This window comes from Toxorhynchites rutilus, chromosome 1 (assembly GCF_029784135.1).
Source record: "Toxorhynchites rutilus septentrionalis strain SRP chromosome 1, ASM2978413v1, whole genome shotgun sequence".
Lineage (NCBI taxonomy): Eukaryota > Metazoa > Arthropoda > Insecta > Diptera > Culicidae > Toxorhynchites > Toxorhynchites rutilus.
Genome location: NC_073744.1, coordinates 165749522 through 165775563, shown reverse-complemented (window position 1 = coordinate 165775563; position 26042 = coordinate 165749522). Strand labels below are relative to the sequence as shown.

Below are 26042 nucleotides of genomic sequence, written 5' to 3'. Positions count from 1 at the left end.
GGGGAGAAGAGAAAAAAAAACTTCGAGAACAATGCTTGAGGAGTGATGAATAGCACATCCAGCTCCATCAAGTTGTTAGCGAGGAATGATTTTTTGTGTTTGAGTAAATTTAAATTGAAATCATGAGTTTTTGGGTAGAAAAACATCAATAACTTTAAGTAGGATTAAGATATTGACAAGTTATTCATCGCAAAATTTTGGTATTGATAAGCTCTACAAGTCGTACGAAGACAGTTTTGATGTAGAATTTGAAATATAAAAGCTAAAGCAAAAAAAAAAAAGGTTTTTCGGGTCAAACGGTCACCCTAATGCAACTTAGAAAAAAATGCGCTAAATTGATTATGTTAATAGATAGTTCTACAAATTTGTTTAAAATAACTGGAGCTATAACATTGTCGAACTATGTTTATCTCTATCTACAAAGATAAGAAAGTTAGATTTTTTATTTCATCGACAATTTTGGTTACCCTAGTTTTGAAAACATAAAAATGAGCGCTCTATCATATATAACAACTTTGTCGAAGACAGTTTTTGTCTAAAAACAAATATCTCCCACAAAGTTGTTTTTGGCACTTTCTATCTAAGTTGCATTAGGGTACCCATGGAAAAACGGGTTTTTTTGCTTTATATTTCAAATTCTACATCAAAACTGTCTTAACACGACTTTTAGAGCTTATCAATACCAATATTTTGCGATGAATAACTTGTCAATATCTTAATCCTACTCAAAGTTATCGATGTTTTTAATACCCAAACACTGATGGTTTCAATTTTAGTTTACTCAAACACAAAAAACATAGTATTGAAAATCACATATTATATAAAGTGAAATTTATTCTTTTAGATTCCGTCAACAAACATTTTTTATGTTTGCCCCAGAAAAAAAAAGAAAATGAAAAGAGCGTGTTTTTTGGGGGAAAATATCAATAACTTCGAGTTAAGTTTATATATTGACAAGTTCTGCATCGCAAAATGTTTTGTATTAGTAGGTTCTAAAAGTCTTCCGAAGACAGTTTTTATGTAGAATTTGAAATACAAAAGTTAGAGCAAAACAGTTTTTTTCATGGTGACCCTGACATAATTTAGAAAAAAACGCTATATCTATTATTTCAAGAGATAGAAAAAAAACTTTGTTCTACAAAGATATCTCAAATAACTGGGACTACAACATTGTCGAACTATGATTACCTCTATCTATAAAGATAAGAAAGTTATGTTTTTTTATTTCATCGACAATTTTGGTCACCCTATTTTTGATAACATAAAAATGAGCGCTCTATCATATGTAACAACTTTGTCGAAGACAGTTTTTGTCTAGAGAATAACTGTCGAGCTCTATATGCTAATTTCCACTTAAATACATCTCCTGGACCATTGTGCAATGGTCAAAATAAATCATCCGTATTTGTGGTTCAATTTACTCTCTATCTGATCGGCACAATTCCGGAAATAATTCAAAATTGTTGCAATTTGAATGAAAATTATTATTCGATTTCGTTTGAATGCTAAATTTGTTTTAAAAGCGTGTTTATTCCACAGGAAAAACCATTACTATTTTTGCTTCACAGAAATGGAACATGGAGACCAATGTTGTTTATGTCGAATTGCATGGCAAGGTTGACACATTTGCTCAACTCGACTGGACTTCAGCTTGAACAGAATGCAAAATTGCAATCCGTCCGGGATTCTACTCGATCGGATTTCAGAATACGGGTGAGTAAAAAACTAAAAACTAAAAATGACCAAACTGAAATTCGCTTTTTCCATTCAACCGAATACATCCAACAATATGTGGGGACGAATACGATCGAACTTCATTTTGTGTTTGAACGCACGCTGCAGCAATGTCATGACAATGCATTGCGCTTTGGCCAGGCTATAACAAAAGCTGTGTCGGCGTTGTTCATGATAGTGTCTCGCAAGTGAATGTATTATGCCTCGCACGTTTCACCCAAATTTGATTCATCGTATAGTTGGTTTTTTCGCCATTGTGATGGCGTTTTGGATGTGGTGTCATAGCAGTTTTATTTCGAAAAATGGCACGAATCGATCAAGATACTCGTTTTTTGCCTATTGAAAGGTACTGTTCCGAGGGACTATCCTGAAGGAATATTGCAAAACTTGTGGGAAAGTCTAAGTCTAAGTTGGAAGAGAACCATGCACTTGAAGCTTTGTCAAGATTCCGAACCAGAAGAGGTGTTTCTAACTCACAAATCGAGAAAAAATGTGTGATGCTTTTGCTGTCCGATAAATCTGATTATATACCGAAAATTGCTAAAAAAAACTCCGATTAGGGTCGGAACTATTCAAAGTATCAAACGTAGAAACAAGATCGGAGCCTGCAAGAAACGGAAAACACCGAAACGATTCTGAAAAAGCAAAGAAACTGATGCATTTCAATGGACGATGAGACTTATTGCAACCTGGACATAACCACACTTCTGAGGTCACAAATTTTCAATCCTATTGTTGGCAAGGACATACCAGATGTTAAATGGTCGATTCGAATGGAAAGCTTCGGCAAGAAAGCGCTCGTATGGCAAGCTATTTGTTCATGTGGAAAAATAAGTTTTCATGTTTCCATGTTCCCACAGAAGCCATAAACGCTGAGAATTCGCGAAAGAAGTGCATTCAAAAACGCCTTGTTGCTGTGTATCGTTATGAGAGGAGCTCAAGGAAAAAATCACCTGTTTTATTATTAGATGAACTTGGTCAGGGTTTTCATTTTGTCCACTTTGTAGAATAATAAACCTTAATTTTGCAACAAAAAAAAAAACTATGGATGGGTTATACCTATGATATAAACGCAAGGTTGACGTAGGACTGCCGTTGGCTTAGTAATCAATTGCATTTCTTCAATAAGCAATAATCCCATCTCGGATGATCCTCATTGGGTACGATATCGCCGCTGCGCAGTGTTATCTTTTGTGTATTGATTAAATTATTGATTAAAATAGTGAATGAATGAAACTATTTACGAATTCAATTGCAAACAAATCTCAGTTTAAGTCAATTCATGCATCATGGTAGTAGTTATTGCAACAAATAGTTATCAACATGTTGCCTAATCATCAAACGGTATGCGTAGAAGTTCAGTGAGCTGGCGACATGAAGGGATATCTTCCAATGCAGTCTTGAATAATCGAGCCAAAGAAATGCATTTGTACCCGCTTTTGTAGACCGTGATAGCAAAACGAATTCTGAAGTGTGAAAATGTTTGGAGGTATAAAAGTATTGCCGACTTGAATGTATCTGCAATGCCGATTCTCCCAACTTCTTGGTTCCGGAATTTGTATTTGGAAAACACATTCCGATTTGGAAAAAATGCAAGCTAGTACAAAAGTACTCGTAGTTTGCATCTTTCCTCAGGCTTCATGGTTTTGAAGTCTGTGAAGTCTGGGAAACATTCCAATTTCCAGCAACGCAAGCGAGAACAAAAGCACCCGCAGCTTGCATTTAATTAGCTATGCCGACTTCCACAGGCTCCATGGTTTTGAAGTCTGTGTTAGGGAAACATCCATCCATTCCAGCGATCGTACCTCAATCGTTGCGCAATCGTAACTGAGTGGATTTCCGAGCGGCACTCGCTTATATACTGATTGATGTGATTCCAATATCCTGTTTTGAAAGCAATTGAAATGGGGCTATTGAAACAAGTTTTTGGATCAAAAAGTAACAAGCATATAACGCTTAGACATTTTATCTTTCGAATGAAGTGTTTATCATACCATTTCGTTGAGCTTTTAACGCTCAAAATCTCGTTCTCCGGCGTAACGCTTACGTTTTCGAAACTTTGAACTTACACCCCAGTATAGAAATGAAAGGCGCAGTCCTACGTCAAAAAACGTGTACAATTTGGTTGAAAAATAATAAAGATATCTCCAAAACAAAGTGTCTCGTTTGATAAAATGAGCAGCCCTTACTCAGTGTCCATAGGATGAGCACTGATTTTCAAATCAGCATTAAGCAAAACCGGTTGATTGTTGACTGCTCGCTGGCTGAATTGAGACTGTGTAATAGAAATTGCGAATGGATTTTTTTTTGTATCCAGTAGTGTGCAGAACTTGAGTTGCAATATTTCCTTTCTCTCTACAGTGTCTGTAGAAAGAGCGCAGCATTTGCTTTTCTAGCGATCAATCTTCGCGTATCCGATTCTGATGCTCGGACCTCGCTTCGTTGACTCGAGTTGAAAAAGTTTTGGAATTATCTCTGTAAGCTTTCAAAATAGCATTTTAAACTTGACCAAAGCGTGAAAGTTAACGGCGTCGACGGCAGCTAAAAGCTGAAAATTTTTGAACATCATTCTGATGCTGATGCTTTGCGGAAAACCTTTACCATTCGAATAAAGTGCGGTGAAAGTCAACCGGTCTGCATAAATTTTATTACAGCCCTCAAACGAGTTTACCGTTTCCGATTCCGTGCGCGAATGTTACTCTGCCAGAGGGAATTAGATTAGGCTCCCTCCGTCTGGTTTTTGTTTTCATTCGCAGGAAAGGTTTATATCGGATTTATCAGGAAAAAAGCAATAATCCGGAGGACGAAGAACGAAGCTTTTCAGAAGTTTCTCGGCCACTCATCAAAGCGAGAACCGAGCACGGGTTTAATATTTATGACCAAATTACCTCTTCCCGGGGAGGAGACAACTGCGAAAGAGAGAGAGTGAAAGAAAGCAAAAGGGAGTGGGATGCTGACATAAATTATGTTTATTGCTGCTGCCGTACACAACGGCGGGATATCGCGGATTCATAAAGGAACCTCGCTTTGGAACGCTTACGCCAAATTGGTACCGTCATTGCCAGCATCTATCAGACGACACTCCGGGGACGCCAGAGTGGAAACAGGGTAATCACTTAGACGGTATGACTCTGTAGAGAACGTAACGACTATCGCAGATCGCAGTTCGTTTGCCTGATTGCGCTATTATTTAATCATTATTGCAGGCGCTTTCAGTCAGATTAGTCTATTGCGTCAATCAAGTTAGGTTCAATGAAACGGAGCCTTTTCGATTTATTTTTCCTAGTGTAAATCAGTTTAGAAGTGCAACAATAACGGTATCAGTACACTGCATCAGAATTGTAGTGATTTTTACAGCATTTACTATTTTGAGTTCATATTTAGAAAAAATGCGAGAAAAGAATAATTTTGGAAAACTTCCACAAAGTTTGAATATATTTTTCCTCTGGAAGAAAGGTTGAGGATGATCGACCTGTGGAAAAAATATCATCGTATGTAATCAGTGATTTTTCTTTTTATTTCATCAACCTAATGAATTATTCTAATGACAGTTGCTGTGCTTGAAGACTGTGAATGGTGTATTGGCCTTTTCTTTCGATATTCATACACCACTATGAATCAACTGCAGGGTTTGTTCTAAGAGCATCGTGGGGAGAGAAAATATTGCAATGTGAGCTCCAACTGTTTTGACGTAGGACTACGTCTTTCATTTCTATACCGGGGTGTAAAATCAAAGTTTCGAAAACGAAAGCGTTACGCCGGAGACCGAGATTTTGAGCGTTAATACCTCTTAAACAACTGAACGAAATGGTATGATAAACATTTCATTCGAAAGATAAAATGTCTACGCGTTCTATACTTGTTACTTTTTGATCCAAAACTTGTTTCAATAGTCTTAAAATTGCTTTCAAAACAAGCTATTGAAATCACCAATCGGTATATAAGCGAGCGCCGCTCGGAAATCCACTCAGTTCTAATTGAACAGCGATGGGAGCATGTTGTCGCTTTTGTGGTGAAGCTCTTCGTTTATCATGAAAGCGCGGATGAACGGTGTCACCTGTTTGTGCACCCTAGGCCAGAAGGGAATACATCAGGAGGAGAGTGATGCCACAAACGGTTCCCCGGGAAGACATCGCTACACACACATACACGCGCGGAATTCTTTCCGTTTGGCTTTCCATTCAGCATCGAGAAAGTTCCGGAAAGATCTAATCATTTCTGGAAAATAATCTGCCAGTTCCTCTGGGAATTCAAATATACATTCATGTGAAAGAGTTTATTTGAATGTTTTCTAACCATATAACACAGCGATCAAATACATTTGATTTTGTAATTTTTCAACCAAGTGTAATTAGCAGGAAAGCTTCTGAAGATTATTCTTCCCCATCAGTAGGATATTTCCGTATCCAATATTGTATGCGTAAGCAATCGATTATTGCTCAGTCGCCGAAAGTTTCGAGCTCAGAGAGTTCATTCCCCTCTAGTATGCCTTCCAAATTGCCATCGTAAACCACACCTTCTCTCGATTCAATCACACACAAAAAGCATACTTAAGCGATATTCTGGTGGTGAGACACATTTATTTTTCGTGACGACATCGACAAGACAACATCGTTGCCTAACGTGCTGGAAGAGGTGGACGGCGAAGGATCGACACATACACGAGCAGAATTCTTTCCGTTTGGATGCCATTCAGCATCGAGAAAGTTCCGGAAAGAATGGCTCCGGAATTGCTGGAAAATAATCTGCCAGTTCCTCTGGGAATTTAAAAATACATTCACGTGAAAGAGTTTATTTGAATGCTTTCTATCCATGTAACACTGTGACCAAATATGTTTCAATCAAGTGCTATTAACAGATGGTTATCGAATTAGCATTAACCACTGGTGGGCTTCCAGTATCGAGGAAAATGTGGAAATATCTAATCGTTACTGAAAATAATCTACCAGTTCCCCTTGGAATTGAAAATTACATTCAAGCGAAAGAGTTTATTTTGATGTTTTCTATCCATAAAATATTTATATAATACATTTGGGTTTGTGATTTGTCAATCAAGTACAGTTAGCAGGAAAGCTTCTGAAGATTATTCTTCAGAACAAGGTTTTTCGTATCCTATATTGGATGCATGAAACCTTGTGCCTTCAACGTAACGCTCTTGTTTACGAAGTCCCCTAAATATTCATTTATTCATTCATTCAGAATGGATTTAGATTCAACTTCAAACAAATGATCTCTAAATCAACGATAGTCCTACGTCACCCTTGCGGTTATACCATAGATATAACCCACTTCCTGTTTTTTACTGAGTGGAAATATCACAATCGGGGTTGCGAATCACCCAAGACATCGTTTAATGTTTGAACAACGAAATCCATTTTGATTTGAAAGTTCTTATTTGAAGGATTGAAAATATCATCGATACGTTTTGACGTAGGATTATGTTTTCGGGTACACGTAACAAGTACAAATTTTAAAAAAAATAGATATCGGGCGCGTCACGATGATTTTGTTACTAATCAATTTGGATAGCCCCTACCAATGTATTGTAATATAGTTATAAAATTTCAAATAATCAATATGTTGCAATAGCGTTGAAAAATGAGCTCCTAATTCCCCATATATTTGTTTAGACCGTTTTTCTAATTCGGTTGCCGTTCACACGGAGCTGGGACGTCTAATTCTGTGATTGCAACAAAGGGTTACCCACAAGGAGGCGTGCTATCACCTCTCTTTTGGTCACTCGTAGTTGACGACCTTCTGATAAGTTTAGAGATAAAAGGATTCGAGGGCTTTGCCGATGATCTAGTCATAATGGTACGTGGCAAGTTTGACGAGGTGATATCGAGCAGAATGCATCACAGAAGGTCTGAGCATAAACAAGAATTATTCCTTTCACCAAAAAGAAAAAAAACAGGATCTGCAGTCTTCACATCTTGGGGGAGAAGAAATAAGAAGCAGCGCTTCAGTGAAATATCTAGGTGTTATCCTAGATGCTAAACTAAACTGAAATGCGCTCTTAGATTCAATAATCAGCGAGGCCAACTCAGCCCTATGGGCATGCTAAAAGGTTATGTGAGTCTACAATGCAATTGTGCGGCCTAGGATAGCCTATGTCTCACTTGTATGGTGGTCGAAGACTAAGGAGCTACAAAAAAGCTAAACAAACTCCAACGACTAGCATGCGTTGCAATTACTGGATCAATGCGGAGCACTCCTTCAAAGACATTGGAAGCTATCCTTCACCTGGTACCTTTGAACCAATATGTTCAGCTAGAGGCTAAAAAGCGCTCTAAAGCTTGAATGATGGAAAAAATACTAGACGGGGACAAAACTGGTCACTTGAGCATCCTAAATCTCTTCCCCATTGGACCAGCCTCAGAGATGAACAGTGATGGGATGGAACCTAGGACCAATTATGACATTTCATACATAGTGATCGAACGTTCTCGTTCAGTATGGGATGAAGGTGGTCCCAACTTTCGTAATGGTTCAATCATGTTCTACACTGATGGGTCGAAAATGAGCAACGGAACAGGTGTTGGAGTGTAAGGTCCCAGTATTGGGGGAATCCTTTCTCATAATACACTTTACACATTGGGATCACTTTTAGGACTCACTGCCTCTCATTTATTTTCTTTTTCTCGTTAGTTCATATATTTTTATTATCTACCTATTCTGTTTGCCTTCCTAATCATAATATATACCCCATCTTGTTTACCTGATACACTCTGTCCAACTTCCATAAGACCAGAGTATGATTTTATTGCTTTGTGTCACTGTAAACAAACAACGCTTCAATTTATATTCTAGTGTATTTGTTTTGGTAACTATCTCACACTGCATGTTTTTTATATGTGTGTGTGCAAGCGTTGAGCGTAAACAAATGTTTTTTGTATTTTTCAAGTGTCAAGTTTCTATAAGACCAGTTACGTTTTCTGTTGTTTTTAGTTAGTTTAATTAATAAATCTAGAAAATGCCGAAAGGAAAAGTGCTCACGGATATAAAAAAGGACAAATCGTGCATTTCACCAAGAAAATATTGGATTTAGAGCAATTGCTCGTCGGATTAGACGATCCCATCAGGTAGTTCTCAATTATTTGACGGATCCTCAAGTATACGTTAAAAAGAAGTAACGCTCCACGTATATCGAAGCTCTCTGACCGGGATAAGCGGGAAATAATTAGAACAGCTTCGAATGCTTCAAAATCGCTTATGCGAATAAAGCAATCTTTGAATTTAAATGTTTCATGTGAGATAATTCGTAAAATTTTGGTAAAAAGTTCATACACAAAGAGGGCTAAAACGAAAGACGTCTGAGTTTTGCCAAAGTTCACATGAATCAACAGTGGGACATGGTATGTCATGACAAAGAACATTTTCAAAAAAATACTAGGTTATCTTCAGTGACAAAACAAAGTTCAATTTGGATGGTCCTGATGGTTTCAACGGGTATTGGTATGATTTACGGGAGAAGAAGCAGTATATTTCAACCAGAAATTTTGGTGGAGGCTCGTGCATAGTTTGGGTGAGATTCTGTGCAACTGGAAAGGTCAAGATAGCTTTCGCGTCATTCAAGAATTACATACTTTTCTGAAAATCCTCTCTCCTACCGTTTTTCGTGGATATCGTCACATTCCAGCAAAATAATGCTACTATTCGGACCAGCTAGGAAACTAAGCAATGGATTAGGGACCAAAAAATTTTTTTTTTTTGACTGATTGGCTCGCTGGCTGATTCCTATTGAAAATCTTAGGGGGATCCTTGTACGCAGAATCTACACTGAAGGAAAGCGGCACATCACGACTAAAGAGTTTAAGGTCGCAATTTCAGAAAAATGGAAAATTATCGAGAGATCCGTTCAGCAGAATTTGGTAAATTGTATTCCAACATGAATTACGGAATTACGGGTTATTAGCCGAAATGGCAAGGTTTTCAATTATTGACATGTAAATCAGGCAACAGTTTTGAATTTTTCATTGATAATACTTATGAATTTTGAAGTGGCCTTATAGAAACTGGAAAGCTGAAATTATCATATTTAAGTACAATAAATAAACAAACAACTCTTCTGAACCGAACTGACGTTAAATATACTTTATTATAAGCATTCAACAATGTATGAATGTATCTCGTTGAAATTCTAACTGTTTGTGTTGCAACGAAATTGAATCAGGGTTGTCTTATAGAAGTTGGACAGAGTGTAGCTATGAGACGAACCAATCATTACACACGTCTCGTCATGTCTATGGATCTACCTCCCGTAAGACTGAACCCTAGATAAACAATGTCGAGACAATGATGATGATTGTCCGTATCACAACACCTGAACAAAAATGTCTGTGGCTATGGGAAACTGGCCAACAGTTTTTCAGGCAGAAACAGCTGCAATAATAGAATGTTTAAATGTCTGCCTCAAAAGTAAATATAGACATTAGGGTGCCAATGAAAATGGTCATCTCGAATTTCTAAAAGTTATCACACAAAAAATGTCCACCACCTCGAAAAAACCCCCTATGCAAAATATCAGCTCAATCGGACTTAAGGGAGAGTGGCGCAAAGCGGTCGAAGTTTGAGTTTTTTGAAAATCGAAAAATCACCCAAGGGGGGAGCAAAGGAAATCGGGGGTTTCGAAAATCTTTTTTTTGAAATTTTTTTTTTGTCAAAAATCGGCACTCTGGGAGTTTTTTTTAGGAGTACTAAACGAAAAGTACGGTTTTGGGTGCTAATAAAAATAGTTATTTCGATTTTTCATTCGGAACTTGCCGCGAAATGTTGATTTGCACGATAATATACCCTATGCAAAATATTAGCTCATTCTGACTTCATTTACTGGTGTCACAAACGTTAAAAATTGAGTTCTTTTGAAAAACGAAAAATCACCGAAAATCGAGGTTTTCAAAAATAAAAATTGATGCCAAATTGCTTAAAATTGCATTACAATTGATTTACAGTTATCTCGAATTTTTTTTTGTCAAAAAAAAGTTTTTTTTCCGCCTGAAAAATAGATTTTTGACAAAAAATTATTATTTAGATAACTGTAAATCTCAACATGTCATGCAATTTTAAGACATTTGACATCAATTTTTTTTAAAACCCAGATTTCCGGTGATTTTTCGGTTTTCAAAAAACTCAAATTTGAACGTCTGCGACATCAGTAAATGAAGTCCGAATGAGCTAAGATTTTGCATAGGGTATATTATCGTGCAAATCAACATTGCCGATTTTTGACAAAAACATTTTTCGAGATGACACTAGATTTCGACGTTTCATGCAATTTGAAGACATTTGGCATCGAACATTTTTTTTTTCGAAAACCCCCATTTCCTATACTCCCCCCTTGGGTGATTTTTCGATTTTCCAAAAACTCAAATTTCTTAAGCCCGATTGAGCGAATTCGGCATAGGGTGTTTTTTCGAGGCGGCGAACATTTTGTATTTTGTAGTTTTTTGTATAGGGTAACTTTTTGAAATTTTAGGGTCGATTTTTTCCCATACATTCACTGGCACCCTAATAGACATACTCGCATCTGCATATCCTCAGACAGGCAAGCGGCACTTAAAGCTCTAAATGCTTTTGAATGCTCTTCAAAAATTCTGGGAATCTGGGAATCTGGGAATGCATTCCTTTTTTACGGCAATTAAGTCAGATAAGTTCGGTACAATTGTACTGGTTTCCTGATCATTGCGGTATAGAGGGCAACGAGCGAGCAGATGAGCTTGCCAGGAACGGCTCAAACTCACCATTCACTGGTCCAGAACCATTCAGTGGACTTTCTGACTGTGTGTTGAAAAGTGAGCTGAATAAACGGGAAGACCGGGAAGTGACAGCCAATTGGATGGCTGCAAAACTTAAACAGACAAAAAAAAATATTGCGCGGAGTATTAAAATTATTCAACAACTGCTGAGCTTTAATAAGAAAGACTTCAGCATATTCACTGGTCTTGTAACAGGACACTGTCCGAGTAAATGCATTTTAAGAACATAGATTTAGCACAAAACGATGTAATGCTTTTGTAATACCTAACTCTAACTGCGGAGCTCTAACAAGACGCAGACTTCAACACCTTGATAAAGCTATTCTGGAGCCCAAGGAAATTTGGTCAGCGTCGCCGATCAGAATTATAAATATTATCAAACAGATTATTCCTGTTTGGCACCTAGCTCGCTATAGCTTTCAGTCTACTCGTTCATCAATAAGCAGTAGATAAGTTTGAAGTGTAGTATAAAAAAGAGGTATACCACAATAGTTCGAAATAATGGACGTAGTGGTTCACACCCAACAGGGAAAAAAAGGTTGAGATCGCGTAACCAATAAAAAAAATAACTAGAAGAGTGGTGTCCAAGACACGACCGTATTGGGAATAATTCGAGCTTTTTTTCACAGACGGTTCCTTCAGCAAACCGTATTCGCAAGATAAAGGGTGTGTCACATCAAATTGCATCACGGAAAAAACGCTGTAGAAATTCGCCCAGTAGACCGATCCTTTTGAAAATTTTAGACAGTAAAATAAAAACTATTAAACAACTTTTGGCATTTTCTTTTTATTCATACTTCGAGCCCAAGCCCATATGCTCGCACCTTCCTCTTTACCCCGTCCATAAGGTTCTGTACAACGTCAGGTTGTAGTTTTTTTTGAACAGAAATCCATTTTCTCTTGAAGTCCGCCTCCGATTTGACAACTTTTGGGTTCTTCCGGAGGGCCTGCTTCATAATCGCCCAATATTTCTCTATTGGGCGAAGCTCCGGCGCGTTGGGCGGGTTCATTTTCTTTGGCACGAAGGTGACCCCGTTGGCTTCGTACCACTCCAACACGTCCTTTGAATAGTGGCACGAAGCGAGATCCGGCCAGAAGATGGTCGGGCCCTCGTGCTGCTTCAATAGCGCTTCTGTAGGCACTCCTTAAGGTAAACCTGCCCGTTTACCGTGCCGGTCATCACGAAGGGGGCGCTCCGCTTTCCTCAAGAGCAGATCGCTTGCCACACCATGTACTTTTTGGCAAACTTGGATAGTTTTTGCTTGCGAATCTCCTCCGGAACGCTGAATTTGTCCTCTGCGGAGAAGAACAACAGGCCCGGCAGCTGACGAAAGTCCGCTTTGACGTAGGTTTCGTCGTCCATTACCAGGCAATGCGGCTTCGTCAGCATTTCGGTGTACAGCTTCCGGGCTCGCGTCTTCCCACCATGTTTTGCCTTTCGTCGCGGTTAGGAGCCTTCTGAACCTTGTATGTACGCAGGCCCTCCCGCTGCTTGGTCCGCTGGACGAATTAACTTGACAAATTCAGCTTATTGGCGACATCCCGGACCGAACTTCTCGGATCACGTCTAAACTGCTTAACTACGCGCTTGTGATCTTTTTCACTGACGTCCCAGCAAAATCGGCACTCTGGGACTGAGACGTGATCCATTTTTGCCGTTCTTCACCTTCCGGTCGATGGTTAGGTTCTCGAAGTATCGTTTTAGTACTCCGCTGACCGTGGATTGGACGATTCCCAGCATCTTACCGATGTCCCGATGTGACAACTCCGGATTCTCGAAATGAGTGTACAGGATTAATTCACGACGCTCTTTTTCGTTCGACGACATTTTTCCAAATTTACGAAAAATTGACAGTGAAGCATGGCCAACGTGAGCTATACACTCTTATCTGATTATAAGCGAAAGCTGAAGATATAATTCCTAAAAATTAAATTTCCACAGCGTTTTTTCCGTGATGCAATTTGATGTGACACACCCTTTAATCCCGGATGTTGCTATCGGAACGGCGGATGAAATCCCTCTGGCAAAGATAAAGTTTGCATTCGCCATCCAAGCCTATGAAGTCTCTAGCTATTTTTTGTGAAAATGCGTGAAGATCGCGTTCTTTTGTTGAACGTCCGATTTGCGTTGCCATTTCGGAGTTACTCCAGGAATCACTGAACAAGCAAGGCACTGTCTCAACGAGAAAATCACACACTTATATCATGGACAGACATACAGCTGTACTAACGACATACTTTGGTTGTACATTGTACCGCATGTCAAACTGACAATCGGAAATTTGATCAATTTTTACCATATATTTCACTGGAAAAGGTTTTTATTTAGCGTCTGAACCAGTCTTCAGAGACAAACGCAGTGCTGTGCTTGAGTTTAATTTTCATCAGCGCGCGCTCAAAGAAAACTCGTATTCTCTCTTGGTGCGAAGAGCACACAATTCATAAGCACGACAGCGCAAAATGTACCCGGCGCAGAGCTCAGATACTAAACATTTCTTCTCACTTGTGTGAAACGCGTCTCCTTCTATATACACACACACATACACATCAAATTCTAGCGCCCGCTTTGTCTTCGTTCGTTCTAAGCAAATGGACAGTCATATCCATAATCGCATCCAATGCATGATGAAAAGTGAAGGGAAGAATATTGAACTCTTTTTTATATTGCTTTCTCTTTTTGTTCTATTTCAGTTACTGGACGCACAAACACTGAGAGAGAGTGAAATTATTCCTCTCGTGAGCGATGAACCTCTACGCTTCGTATATTATGAACCTGTCCATATCCCCCCACTACATTCCATTATACCCGCACCGATAAAAATGTTCTACTTTTCGGCTTGTTTCATTTTCAGTAAAAAAGATATGGAAAAAAAATGGATGGGTTATATCTATGATATAACCGCAAGGTTGACGTGGGACTATGTTAGCTTAACAATCATTTGTTTGTATTTATAAAATTTTGGATTAATTGAAACAATTTCCCAACTCAATTAAATGTGAGTAAAACGATTGAACAAAGGCTATGTAAGGTCGATTTATGCATTGTGATAGATTATGTTCTTCGTTTCAAGTAAATTTAATGACAGTCCTTTTACATTTGGTATGATGCCTAGGACAAAATATGTGAACGGAAGAATTATCAAACGATTATTTATTTTATTTTTACCCCTGAAGTTTGTGTATGTACTTCTCGAACTCGATTTGATTCAGGCACTCAGTTTCGGACATGTACCTTAAACGCATATTGTTTAATCAATAGGCGTAATCGCAGCAAATGATTATCAACATTTTGCCTAATCCTCAAATGGTGTGCGTAGAAATTCTGTGAGCAGAACATGTGAAGGTATATCCTTCAATGCAATCTTGAATAACCGCGCAAAAACGTTGTGTTCGTACCCGCTATGCAAAACAAAAATGCGGGTGCAGAAGTACCCCCGGCTTGCATGAATCAACAACTTCAACTTCTATAGAACAAAAAAAAACCCCGACCTGCATGAATTTGCAATGCCAATTTCCCCAGGCACATTAGTTTTGAGATCTCTGTTAGGGAACACATCTCGGTGGGAACAAAAGCTCCCCCCTACTTTCATGTATTTTCAATGCCGATTTCTCCAACGCTGCTTGGTTTTGAAGTCTGTGTTAGGGAACATATTTCAGTGAGAACAAAAGTCCCCATAATTTCATATATTTGCAATTCCGATTTCCACAAGGCTGCTTGGTTTTGATGGTCGTGTTGGGGAAACCGTAAATCAGGCCAATCAAAACGAGGCAGTTAGGGCGTTTAGATAACGCTCAACATTTCACAGTTATTCAATTGTTTATCTAATGGAAAATAACATTTTATTAATTGCGATAGATGCGTAGAAATATTCCCTATCAATTGATGCAAACATCTCTCCGGTTAGACATAGTCCCACGTCAAAACACATTTTTATAGAACATTTAGCCATTTATTTCGAAAACCAGTGTATTGAACTGTAAAAAACTGCTTTTAAATTTTTGAAAACATGAGTTTCCAAAGATACAATTGAAGTTTTCCTTAACATGTTCGTCTTACCCCCATCTCCCCTACAGTTGTATGTCTGTCATAAGTATAAAGTTTGATGCGGTTATGAAAAGATCCAGCATAATTTTCTAACTATGAACATCAGTTACAGCCACTTTACGTGACTTCCACTGAACGAAAAGTCATCAATGTTTGGCATTTTGTTAAGACAGGTCCACACCATATAAATCGATTATATGCCAACCATCAGTCACAACTTCCATCGAAGGGATTAATATACTTCCAGAAATATCGATCAATGTTGTCCAAAGACGGCGGCATTACAAGACAGTTGATTACGCTGCCATTTAGCCCGGCGTTTCCTCATCTTCCTCAACTATGATTGACACTGACAACACCTCCCGCGGTGTATTCACAGCTCTCTCACCCGCTTAAAGTGAATCCCAATTAAACTTTGATATGTTCCCTTTCGAGAATTCATTTCTTCTCCGACGACGACATCTAGCTGTATTTTCACCTTCATCACAGATAGGTATCATCATTCGCTAGCGAACGAACGAACGGGAAAAAAAGTCCCACACAAAACAGATGATAAAAATTCTCATGAATTTTAGATGATATGGTTTCGGCGTTATTTTATCGGGGGTGGCTTTGGTGGGAGTTTAGACTGAACCGAAAGCCGCTGGTTGTGATAACATCTCGTCTCCCATCTCACCCCACTCGTCGTCGTCTAAGCTCGTGATTATAAATAGACTTTGTTCGCTGGCTGTCGTCTCTGAAGTGTGTATATTGATGAATTCGCGTATTTCGCATCATCCGGAGGAGCTGGGGGGAGCGGAGACTTATCACCAAATCCGGGTGGCTCAATCGATTGAGGCGGGAAGAAAAATGGACCCAAATTAGGCAGCCAATCGTCGACGGTTTGGTTGAGACGGGTGACTGGTGGCTGGTGGTGTAAATCATTCAAATTCGGGTCGAGAAGACCATCTGTCTCGCAGCAGCGCACCAGCTCAACATCGCCGCCATTTACTTTCATTTGATTAGCCGGCGAATAAATTTACTTCCTCCCGCTCCATTTTTTTTGCGAGGAGCCAAGGGAAAGAAATTGATGGGCAAAGTCAGTTTTTTTGGGGGATGAGAGGTGCGAGAAGGGGACAGTGCGATGACATCTTACACACATAAATTGCTTTCGCCATTAATCCGCTTACCTGCTCCGTCAGCAGCCCGTTGGGACAGTCTTTTAGGAATCCTTTGTGCCTTCGGTCCGAAGCGGCGTGGCGCGCAGTAGGCGTTGGTCCCCGAGTTGACAGCGGAAGATAAAAAAACAGATACAGAGAGAGAGAGAAAAAAACACAGTGAAATTGGGAATGAAAGTTCTGTTTCATTTTACGTGTCTTTTCCATTTTCGGTTCTTTTTTGACAAATGACCACGATGAGACCGGAGCGGTGACCCGGTGTCGTCGGAGAATCGTCTGCGTGAACCCAGGGAACGTGACTGCTTACCATTGTCGAATTTCCTTTTCTGTGACTGAAATGGAAAAAGAGAGAAAGGAGGAAAAAGAAGGGTTTTAGTCGTGACGGTAAGTTAGTGCTTCGTTTCATTACTCCATAATGCTGTCAGAGGGCGTATTTCAAGTTTTCGGAGACTTGGGAAATTGTTATGTACCTTTCGGGATGGAAAAAGATTGTCAATTTGCTATTTATTTGTCCGCCGCCCGCTGGAATAAGGGTTGATAATGAAGTTTCTTGTTTTTTGGTTCTCTCAGTAATAAACTTTGCGGCAATTGGGATTGAATCGGATCCCGGAAGATTTACATAGATTCCATCAGTTTGAGCAATCATTCATTCATCGAGGAGCAATTCGTATTCGAACCACGTTTTGCAGTACTTTATTCCGGGAGTTCTGGAAAATCACGTACGAGCGGTGATCTTGTTCCGTTCCCTTCTCTCCACCCACTCGATGATATGTGCATTTGACACGACCGAAAATGATGCAAGTTGAACGTGATATGCACATTTTATATAGTGTCAGACGGTTTTCTCCGATGCGTTCTTTTCAGCTATTCGCTCACCATAAAAAAGGGACCATTCTGAGACAATGCTATCCCTTAACTCCGGAAACTCAAACTTCGATTGGTCGGAGTGAAATACCGATCTGAGCATAGATTTCGATTTGCGTCGCCCGTATCAATCAAGTTAGAACCGGGAAACAACTGATTGCATTCGATACGTCGAAATTACATATGTCGCCTGTTAAGTACGGATGGTACTTCTACCAACCACACATTCCAATCAAAACAAGCAGTGTGAAAATTTTCAATCCAAATCGTAATCAACTGATTACTTTTCAAAATTTTGGCTCGCTAACCGGTAGCATTGGGGTCGGAGGTATAATTTTGTTTACGACCACCAACGACGACCGCAGCAGCAGCACAGGTTGGTTCTGGCAGGCAGGGAAACTTTTCCTGGAAACGCCATGCCATGAAAAACAAGCGCGCGTCAAACAAGCTGCAGAACAGAGTTAACGAAAATTTGATTACAACTCTGTGTGTTTTTGCACCATAAATAATACACTTCGCTTTTGCGATGCGGCTTCGCCGTTTTAACCGTTTGTGACTGTGAAAACAGGTGATTCTCGATTACTGAATTTTATTCGCCGGAATTTTGTCACACGTTGGGGATAGTGATATGTGAATTGGTTGCTATGACACTCGTTGCTTGCGACCAGAACGGTCCTCCTTCTATGCTGCCGTCATCTCGCAAAGTGACGCAAGCGCCCGAGGGAAGGATTTTCAGTACGAGGCTTTTCTTGAAAATGGAAAAACATTGTCATCGGCCTGATTTTTGAGAAAATGCAGTTTTATTTGAGTTATTCTACCAACGCCGTGTCTAATAAGATAATGCCGCCCTAAATTATCCGATATAAAAAAAAGATAAGTTGAACGAATGCATTAAAAAATGGACAAAAATTGCTGATTTTTCAAGGGTTTACCTTCACACGCACTGACGAAACTATCCATGCATCATCTATCATAGTAACCCATGAGTCAGCATAAAAAAAATGACAGCTCTATCAGTCGAACCAGCGTTGCCAATGTTCCAGTTTAAACTGGATTATTCCAGTTTTTTTCACTCGATCCAGTCAAACAGTCAAACCCTAAAATCTCCCAGTTTTTTCAAATACCATCAAGTTTTATCCAGTTTTTATATGTGTGCTTCAGTTTTACCCATTTTATATAAAATATATTCAAAATGTATAAACAATATCCCTTACTCACCCTTTCTATCCCTGGCCCAATTTAGTTTTTTTTCATTAATCGTTCATTCGATCCAATTTACGTTTACCTTGGATGACCTTGATTGATCTTTCTTTTATTTCACACTCAACTCAGTGTTATTTTATTCTTGCTTACACTCCCGAATTTCTAGGTCCTCCTAGTTGAGACTAATTGAACTACCATTTCAACTAGCAATGTTCATAGTCTTACGTAAATAGGTTTATAGAGCCCCTTTGAGTTTACATAATCATCAAATGTAATAGGCCCTCCAAATCATTTTAAATTCCAGAAGACCTTAGTGTCAATGAGTTCAATTGACTTTGATTGATATGAACATAAAACCCAAGTAATCTGGTCCCCGTTTATATCAATGGGATATTAGTTTTTAATGGTCTCTCAAAGGATTTTTAGTTCTAAATAGCATTAATATTACGCATGATCTAAACTCTCCTATTTGATGCATATTTGGAAAAAAAAATGCAGGCTTTGCATAAAATACATAAGCACTATAGTGTTTATTTAGCAAGTATGTATACTATGGATATTTTTCCAAAAGTATATTCTCTAGCAGGAGGAAATACTTAAGGATACCTCATTTTGATCTTGATACACAAATTTAGTTTGGCCAAGTCTAATATAAAAGTAAAATACTGAAGAATTATATAAAAATTGGAGAGAAATAGCTTTTCAATACCAATATTTTATAATTTCAATATCACAGTAACACTTGAGCAGTGTTGCTTCGGTGTTGAATGTGCTCTTTTTAGTATTGAAATAATATTATGGGACCCGATATTGTTTTACAGAAATGTTCGAGTAGTGGAAAACATCATTTTTATCTCCTCGATTTATATGATGAATTCCTTGTTTATTTCGTCATTTTATGAACTGCATATGAATACGACACGAAGCTTCAAAGGAGATTTTATTTCTCAATCATTGGAATGAGTAAAAAATCATTTTAAAGTCAATCTTTTTAAAATAAAACGGTTTTACAGGATCCAGTTTTCTTTCAGTTTTTTAAAGAGCGATATTCCAGTTTTTTGATAATTATTATTGGCAACCCTGAGTCGAACTCTAAGGCCGTCCGCACACGGGTCAACTGAAACTCGATCTCAGCTTGTCTTCATCTCAGCTGTCAAACTCGAGCTAAGCTTCGATCCGTACACGAAGCAACTCGAAACTGACAGGTATCGTTAAGTTTTGTCTGTCATCTTTAAATCGCAGAACCTGGCTCTGGAGCATTTGTGAAACGAAAAAGACAATGGATTTCCATATGGAATGAACACACTTTCAACATAAAAAAATATTAATAAAAAATAACTTTTTCGTATGAAATATGCATCACATTTTTTCACGTGCGGACTCCCATTTGATTTCACATGCTTTCAACATTCGTGAAGTTGAAGTTGGTTTTCAGTTGACCCGTGTGCGGACGGCCTAACCGTGAAGGCAAAAACAGTGAAGCTGCTCCGTTCAAAAGTGTGCGCGTTCAAAGAACGGTACCCCGCCGCGTCGAAAACGGACATCGTGCGGCCCTTTGTGGACGCCGGATACGCCCGTTCCGGCATCTACAACATCTTGGCGCTGTTGGACAACAATTAGAGCATCGAAAGAAAGCCCGGTTCCGGACGGCCGATGACCCTGAGCGACAAGAAGCTCATTAGGGGGCTGAAGTGGCTACATCGCTGTGTGCGCTTGGCCGGGAGGTCGGTGCAACTGGCCAAACAGTGAAAAAGTACCTGGCGAACATGGATATACCTGTCAGGAAGCGGAAGTCCCGTCCACTGGTCTCGGAGCTGCAGGTAATGGCGCATCGGCAGCGGCTGAATAAGATGGTCAAGACGATTTTTCCGGCGAATCACGACGTGGCGGTGGTGATGTACGACGAGACCTACCTTTCCTTGGATGGCAACGACTGGCAGGGCACTTCGTATTTAACTTCCCCCACGAAGGAAGTGAGCTCCGAAGTGAAGTTTATTTCACACACCAAGTTCTCCAAGAAGGTGCTGCAGTGGGTAACAATCAGCGAGAAGGAGATGTCAAAGCCGCTCTTCTTTAGCTCCGGACTGGTCGTGAACGGGGAAATTTATAGTACGAAGTGCCGCCCGGAAGTTGCGTCGTTCATCAAGAAATACCATAAGGGCGAAGACGCGGTGTTCTGGCCAGATCTGGCGTCGGCCCACTACTCGGAGCGATCGTTGGAGGAGATGGAGCGGCTGAAAATCGAGGTGGTACCCAAGTCGCCCAACGTCCCCCAGCTGCGTCCCATCGAGAACTTCTGGGTAAACCTGAAGCGTAAGATCTACTCTAACAATTTTGTCGCGAAAAATGAGAAGAAATTGATAAATAAAACGAAGAAAGAACTCAAAAACATGGCTACACGCATGTTTTCGTCCGCCATACTCATCTTGTGTCATGGCGAATGTTCCGGTTAACTGCCGGAAGGCCGCTCGCAAGGGCGTAGAATTTTTTTGCAAGTAAGCTAATATAATTACCTTCCATGGGAAATTTATCATACCCAATTATCTGTCTTAGTTTTTTTTTCATCACCATCCGAAAAAAAAATCCATGCTGTTGCTGTTTAAAAAGAAAGCAGGCTCCAACTCCCTTTCACAAGGCCTCCGAGAAGAAGACCAATAAGACAAATGAGATGGGCTATTCCAGCAACCATAAAACCTACAGGTTCATTGATATCGCTACAAACAAACTGGTCATCAGTCGTGACGTTCGTTTTGTTGAGGAGGAGGTAGTCCAACCTGGACAGGACCTATTTAATCCGGAGGAAGTTGAATCAGCTGACGAAATTCTCCAGCCGTTATCTCCGATGAAAATTGTGAACCGTGATATTCATCAGGAAGAAGCTATTAAAGAAATTTTGAATCCTGTACGTATTGAAACAGATGATATTGTTGAATATATCTCGGATGATGAGACCGACGAGTTTGACACTTGTGATGAGTCTTCAGAGAAACTCCACGTGGACGATCGGTCCTCTCCCAGAAGAAAGAAAAGCGTTCGGCTCTAAATGGTTGTACAAGCGGAAGTTGGACGGGCATGGCAACGTTATACGATATAAGGCGAGACTGATCGCTTAAGGCTTTAGTTTAAGAGACGAATGAACTCTCAGAGTTTAAAGTCTCTTTAATTCAATACCGTTACCGTTAAGGCTTTAGTCAGAAGTATGTCACTGACTACGACCAGGTATTTGTGCCTGTGGCGAAACAGGTTACTTTTCGTTTTTTATTAACCACAAGCTGACCCGGCAAACTTCGTACCGCCCAAAATTTGTTTTTTGTTATCAATACCTTCAAACATTCACGTTTTCTTACGAAGCGCAAGTTCATGAGTCTAATCGCAGAACTGCTCATTGATAGAAGATCAATCAATGAGCAGTTCTGCGATTGGACTCGGTCGAACCCGTTCAATTTACCTTTTATTAAAAATTTCCTAGTACTTCTACCAAAACTGATCATTATAATATCAGATTATTTTCAGACACAATTCTCGTTCATGGTTTATCAACAACTTGCAAATAACATGTTTCTCCGTTGCATGGAATAAATGTAATATATGATAGAATAAAGACAGACCCTTCCCCTCTACTCCCCTTAGAGAAGGGGGAGGAGTGTCGAACCACCATAGAAACATTCATTGCATCCTAAAACCTCTACATGCCAAATTTGGTTTCGTTTGCTTGATTAGATCTCGAGTTATGCAGAAATTTGTGTTTCATTTGTATGGGAGACCCTCTTAGAGAGGGAGGAGGAGTGTCGAACCACCTTAGAAATGTTTCTTCCCCATAAAACCTCCACATGCCAAATTTGGCTCCGTTTGCTTGATTAGTTCTTATGCGGAAATGTATGCTTCATTTGTATGGCAGCCCCTCTCCTCCTTCAGAGAGACGAGAGGAGTGTCTATTCGCCATAGAAACGTTTGTATGTCGATAACGTTAGTACTTTGAATAAAAATGTGAGCCAAATTCGTAACCGATATACTTTGCGAATTCTACAGTTAAACATTAGAGGTAGAATAGTTTTGATAAGTTTGATACGTTGAAGGAATTTGTGTATTTGTATACTGAATGTGTTGATGTGCTGGCAATCGGAGAAACGTGGGTGAAGGCAAATCGGATTCAGTTATATAAGCTGGAAGGTTATAAAGCAATATTTTCTTGTCGAAATGATTCCATGGGAGGTGGTTTGGCAGTTTTCATACGGAATGAATTCAGCTTCACCGAATTAAACAACACGCACCAGCAAGGGTTCTATCACATTAATGTCTGCTTAAAGCTAGGAGGTCCCTCGTTTGATCTGCATGCTGTCTACAGACCTCCATGTTATCCTCATGCGATATTCTTTGACAAATTGGAAAATATCTGAACGAGCGTAAAAAATTCCAGCTCTTGTGTGATAGTCGGAGATGTGAATATACCAGCCAATCGAACAGAGTGCAGAGTTGTTCAGGAATACCTTGACTTGTTGAACTGCTACAACTTTCATGTAACAAATACTATCTCAACAAGGCTAGCGATAACATCTTGGATCACGTGGTATGTTCGGAGAACCTTAAGAGCTACGTCATGAATGAAACAATGCCTTCAGAAGTCAGTGACCATTACTTCATTCTTTCGAAATTCCATCTCAATGAGCCAATACAGTTAGTACATTTTCAGAAAACTATTATAAATCATGGTAGGCTCAATAACGCATTCTCAATGGCAATGCAAAATCCTGTGGGTAGCTCAGCTCTAGAAAAACTGATCCATGCTGTGGATACATATCGCACCCTTAAGCAACAACATTCGAAGACGGTATCAATTAATGCTCAAGTTAAAGGTCAATGTCCGTGAATGACATTTGACCTCTGGAGGCTGTCGCGAATCAAAAACCATGTGTTGAAGAACAGTCGAAGGAGACCCAACGATGAGCGATTACGAGAACTAGTTGCTCATATATCAAGAAAAGTACAGTAAGAAAAGAAACGTGCTTAACGGACATACTTTTCCCGGCTGTTTTAGAATTCTGACCAAAAATCTGTTTGGCGTAATCTTGATAAAGTAATAGGACGCAAATCGGAGAACTGTAGCTCTATAAAACTATCTATCGACGATCATTTTATCACTCATGAACCCACAATAGCTGATAAGTTCAATAAGTACTTTAGTGCGAACGGACCCGAGCTAGCCAGTACCATTCTCACCAACCGTGACATCAATTAGTTTGGATCATGGCGAACAGTCAATCAGTCCATATTTCTTCGACCTGCAACAGTTCAAGAGGTTCTTGTTAAGATCAGCAAATCGAAAAGCAATAAAAGTCCTGGATATGACGAAATCCCAACATTTTTTGTTAGGATCACCACAATACTTTTGCACCATTAGTAACAGAAAGTTTTAATGAGTGTATCTCATCTGGTATTTTCCCGGAGAGTCTGAAGGTGGCACGGGTTATACCTATACATAAATCAGGCAGTAAAATGGAATTGAATAACTATCGTCCGATATCAGTACTATCAGTCTTAAACAAGCTTATCGAACAACTCTTAGCAGACAGAGTTACGCAATTCCTAGGCGAACAAAATATCATCAACGATCACCACTTTGGTTTCCCCTCTGGCTCAAATACCTGGTCAGCAGCTAGCGAACTCGTTGACGATATTTATCGGGGAATGGATACACGGAAAATTACTGGCGTAGTCTTCTTAGATTTGAAAAAAAGCGTTTGATACCATCGATCATGACCTACTATTAAGAAAATTTGAATACTATGGCATTCGTGGTAAAGCTAATACGCTGATCAGGAGCTATTTGTATGGCAGGACTCAATATGTTACAATAAACGGCTTCAAAAGCTCTGGAAGAGCAGTTTCTGTTGGAGTTCCTCAAGGAGTAACCTAGGGCCTTTGTTATTTTTGCTCTACATAAACGATCTGGCCAGTCTCCAATTACATGGTAAACCTAGGTTATTTGCGGACGACACTTCATTGACATATGTAACAACAAACTCTGCTGACATGCGAACATTACAGATTTATTTCGCAGAGAATCTCTTATCCTTGAACCTTGCGAAGACAAAATATTTGATATTTCATACACCGCACATGAGAGTAGCTAGTCATGTAATATTTAGTATCTATATGGGGGACTGTATCTAAATCTGTATTGAAGCCGCTACAAACAACGCAAAATAGATGTCTCAAAATCGCATATGGCAAACCCCGACTCTATGCAACTTAAGACCTGTACTCATATGCATCCATCTCGATTAGCCCTATATTAGCTCTAGGTGAACTACAAACTGTGGTGATCATGCAAATCATGGTAACTTGATAATGACACGTCGGAATACGGAAACCGGAAAGAGATCATTCACGTATTATGGTAACATCCGTTATAATGCGTTACCAATGGCGTTAAAATCAGAGCATAACATAGTTGAATTCAAACAAGCTGCAATGCATTTTTTAGGAGCAACTTGGTTCGATATATTTTATGAAAAAATGGTGTTGCTGGCACTCGTTTGGATATGCATTAGGAAGTCATGTCAGAAGCAACATCGATCCTTAATTTACTGGAAGCAGCCACGTACCAGCCGTCCTGTTTGACACATCGTTCAACGTTGTCACCGTTAAAGCTTCTCATCTGAGGTTTCTGTTAGAATCAGCGCCAGCCTTCCTGGACAGTGACAATCTTTTCGTCCACTACGTAAAATACTGCTTTTTCAAAAAATCATCCGCAAAGAAGTAGAAGTGCTTATAACTGTTCATAACTAGATGCAAGCAAAATTGGAAGAAGTTCGAAGGGCCCTCGTGTTGCTTCAACAGAGGAAGCAGACGCTTCTGTGAACACTCCTTGGGGTAGATCTGCCAGTTCACAGTCCCGGTGGTCACGAACGGTAATCCTCGGCAATCCTCAGATCGCTTGCCAAATCGTGTATTTCTTGGCAAACTTTGAATGTTTCTGCTTTCTTACTTTCTCCGAAATATCAAATTTATGCTGGACAGTGAAGAACAGTAGCTGCCGGAAGTCCGCCTTGACGTATGTCTCATTTTCTATCTGTTGAAGACTTGGACTGATCATCTATGATGAGACAAGGAGGTTGTGTTAGCATTAGGGTGTACAACATCCGGGCTCGTGTCTTTCCGTGTTTTGCTGTTCGTCACGATTTGGAGCATTCTGTACATTGTACGTATGCAATTCCTTCCGGTCCTTAGCTCTCTCAATGAATGACTTGGACAGATTAAACTTTTTGGTCACATCCCTGACCG

General features: G+C 39.6%; 1 protein-coding gene across 2 annotated transcripts in view; it reads right to left on the bottom strand.

The window, feature by feature from the left end:
• LOC129763494 (frequenin-1) overlaps positions 1–26042 on the bottom strand; it is a 357142-nt gene that overhangs the window by 84476 nt on the left and 246624 nt on the right. For both annotated transcript variants that reach the window (XM_055762617.1, XM_055762618.1), the window contains exons 3-4: positions 16999–17023; positions 16704–16752 (exon numbers count right to left, since the gene is read on the bottom strand). In XM_055762617.1, the coding sequence (XP_055618592.1) occupies positions 16704–16752; positions 16999–17023 (74 nt within the window). The remainder of the gene's footprint in view (positions 1–16703; positions 16753–16998; positions 17024–26042) is intronic.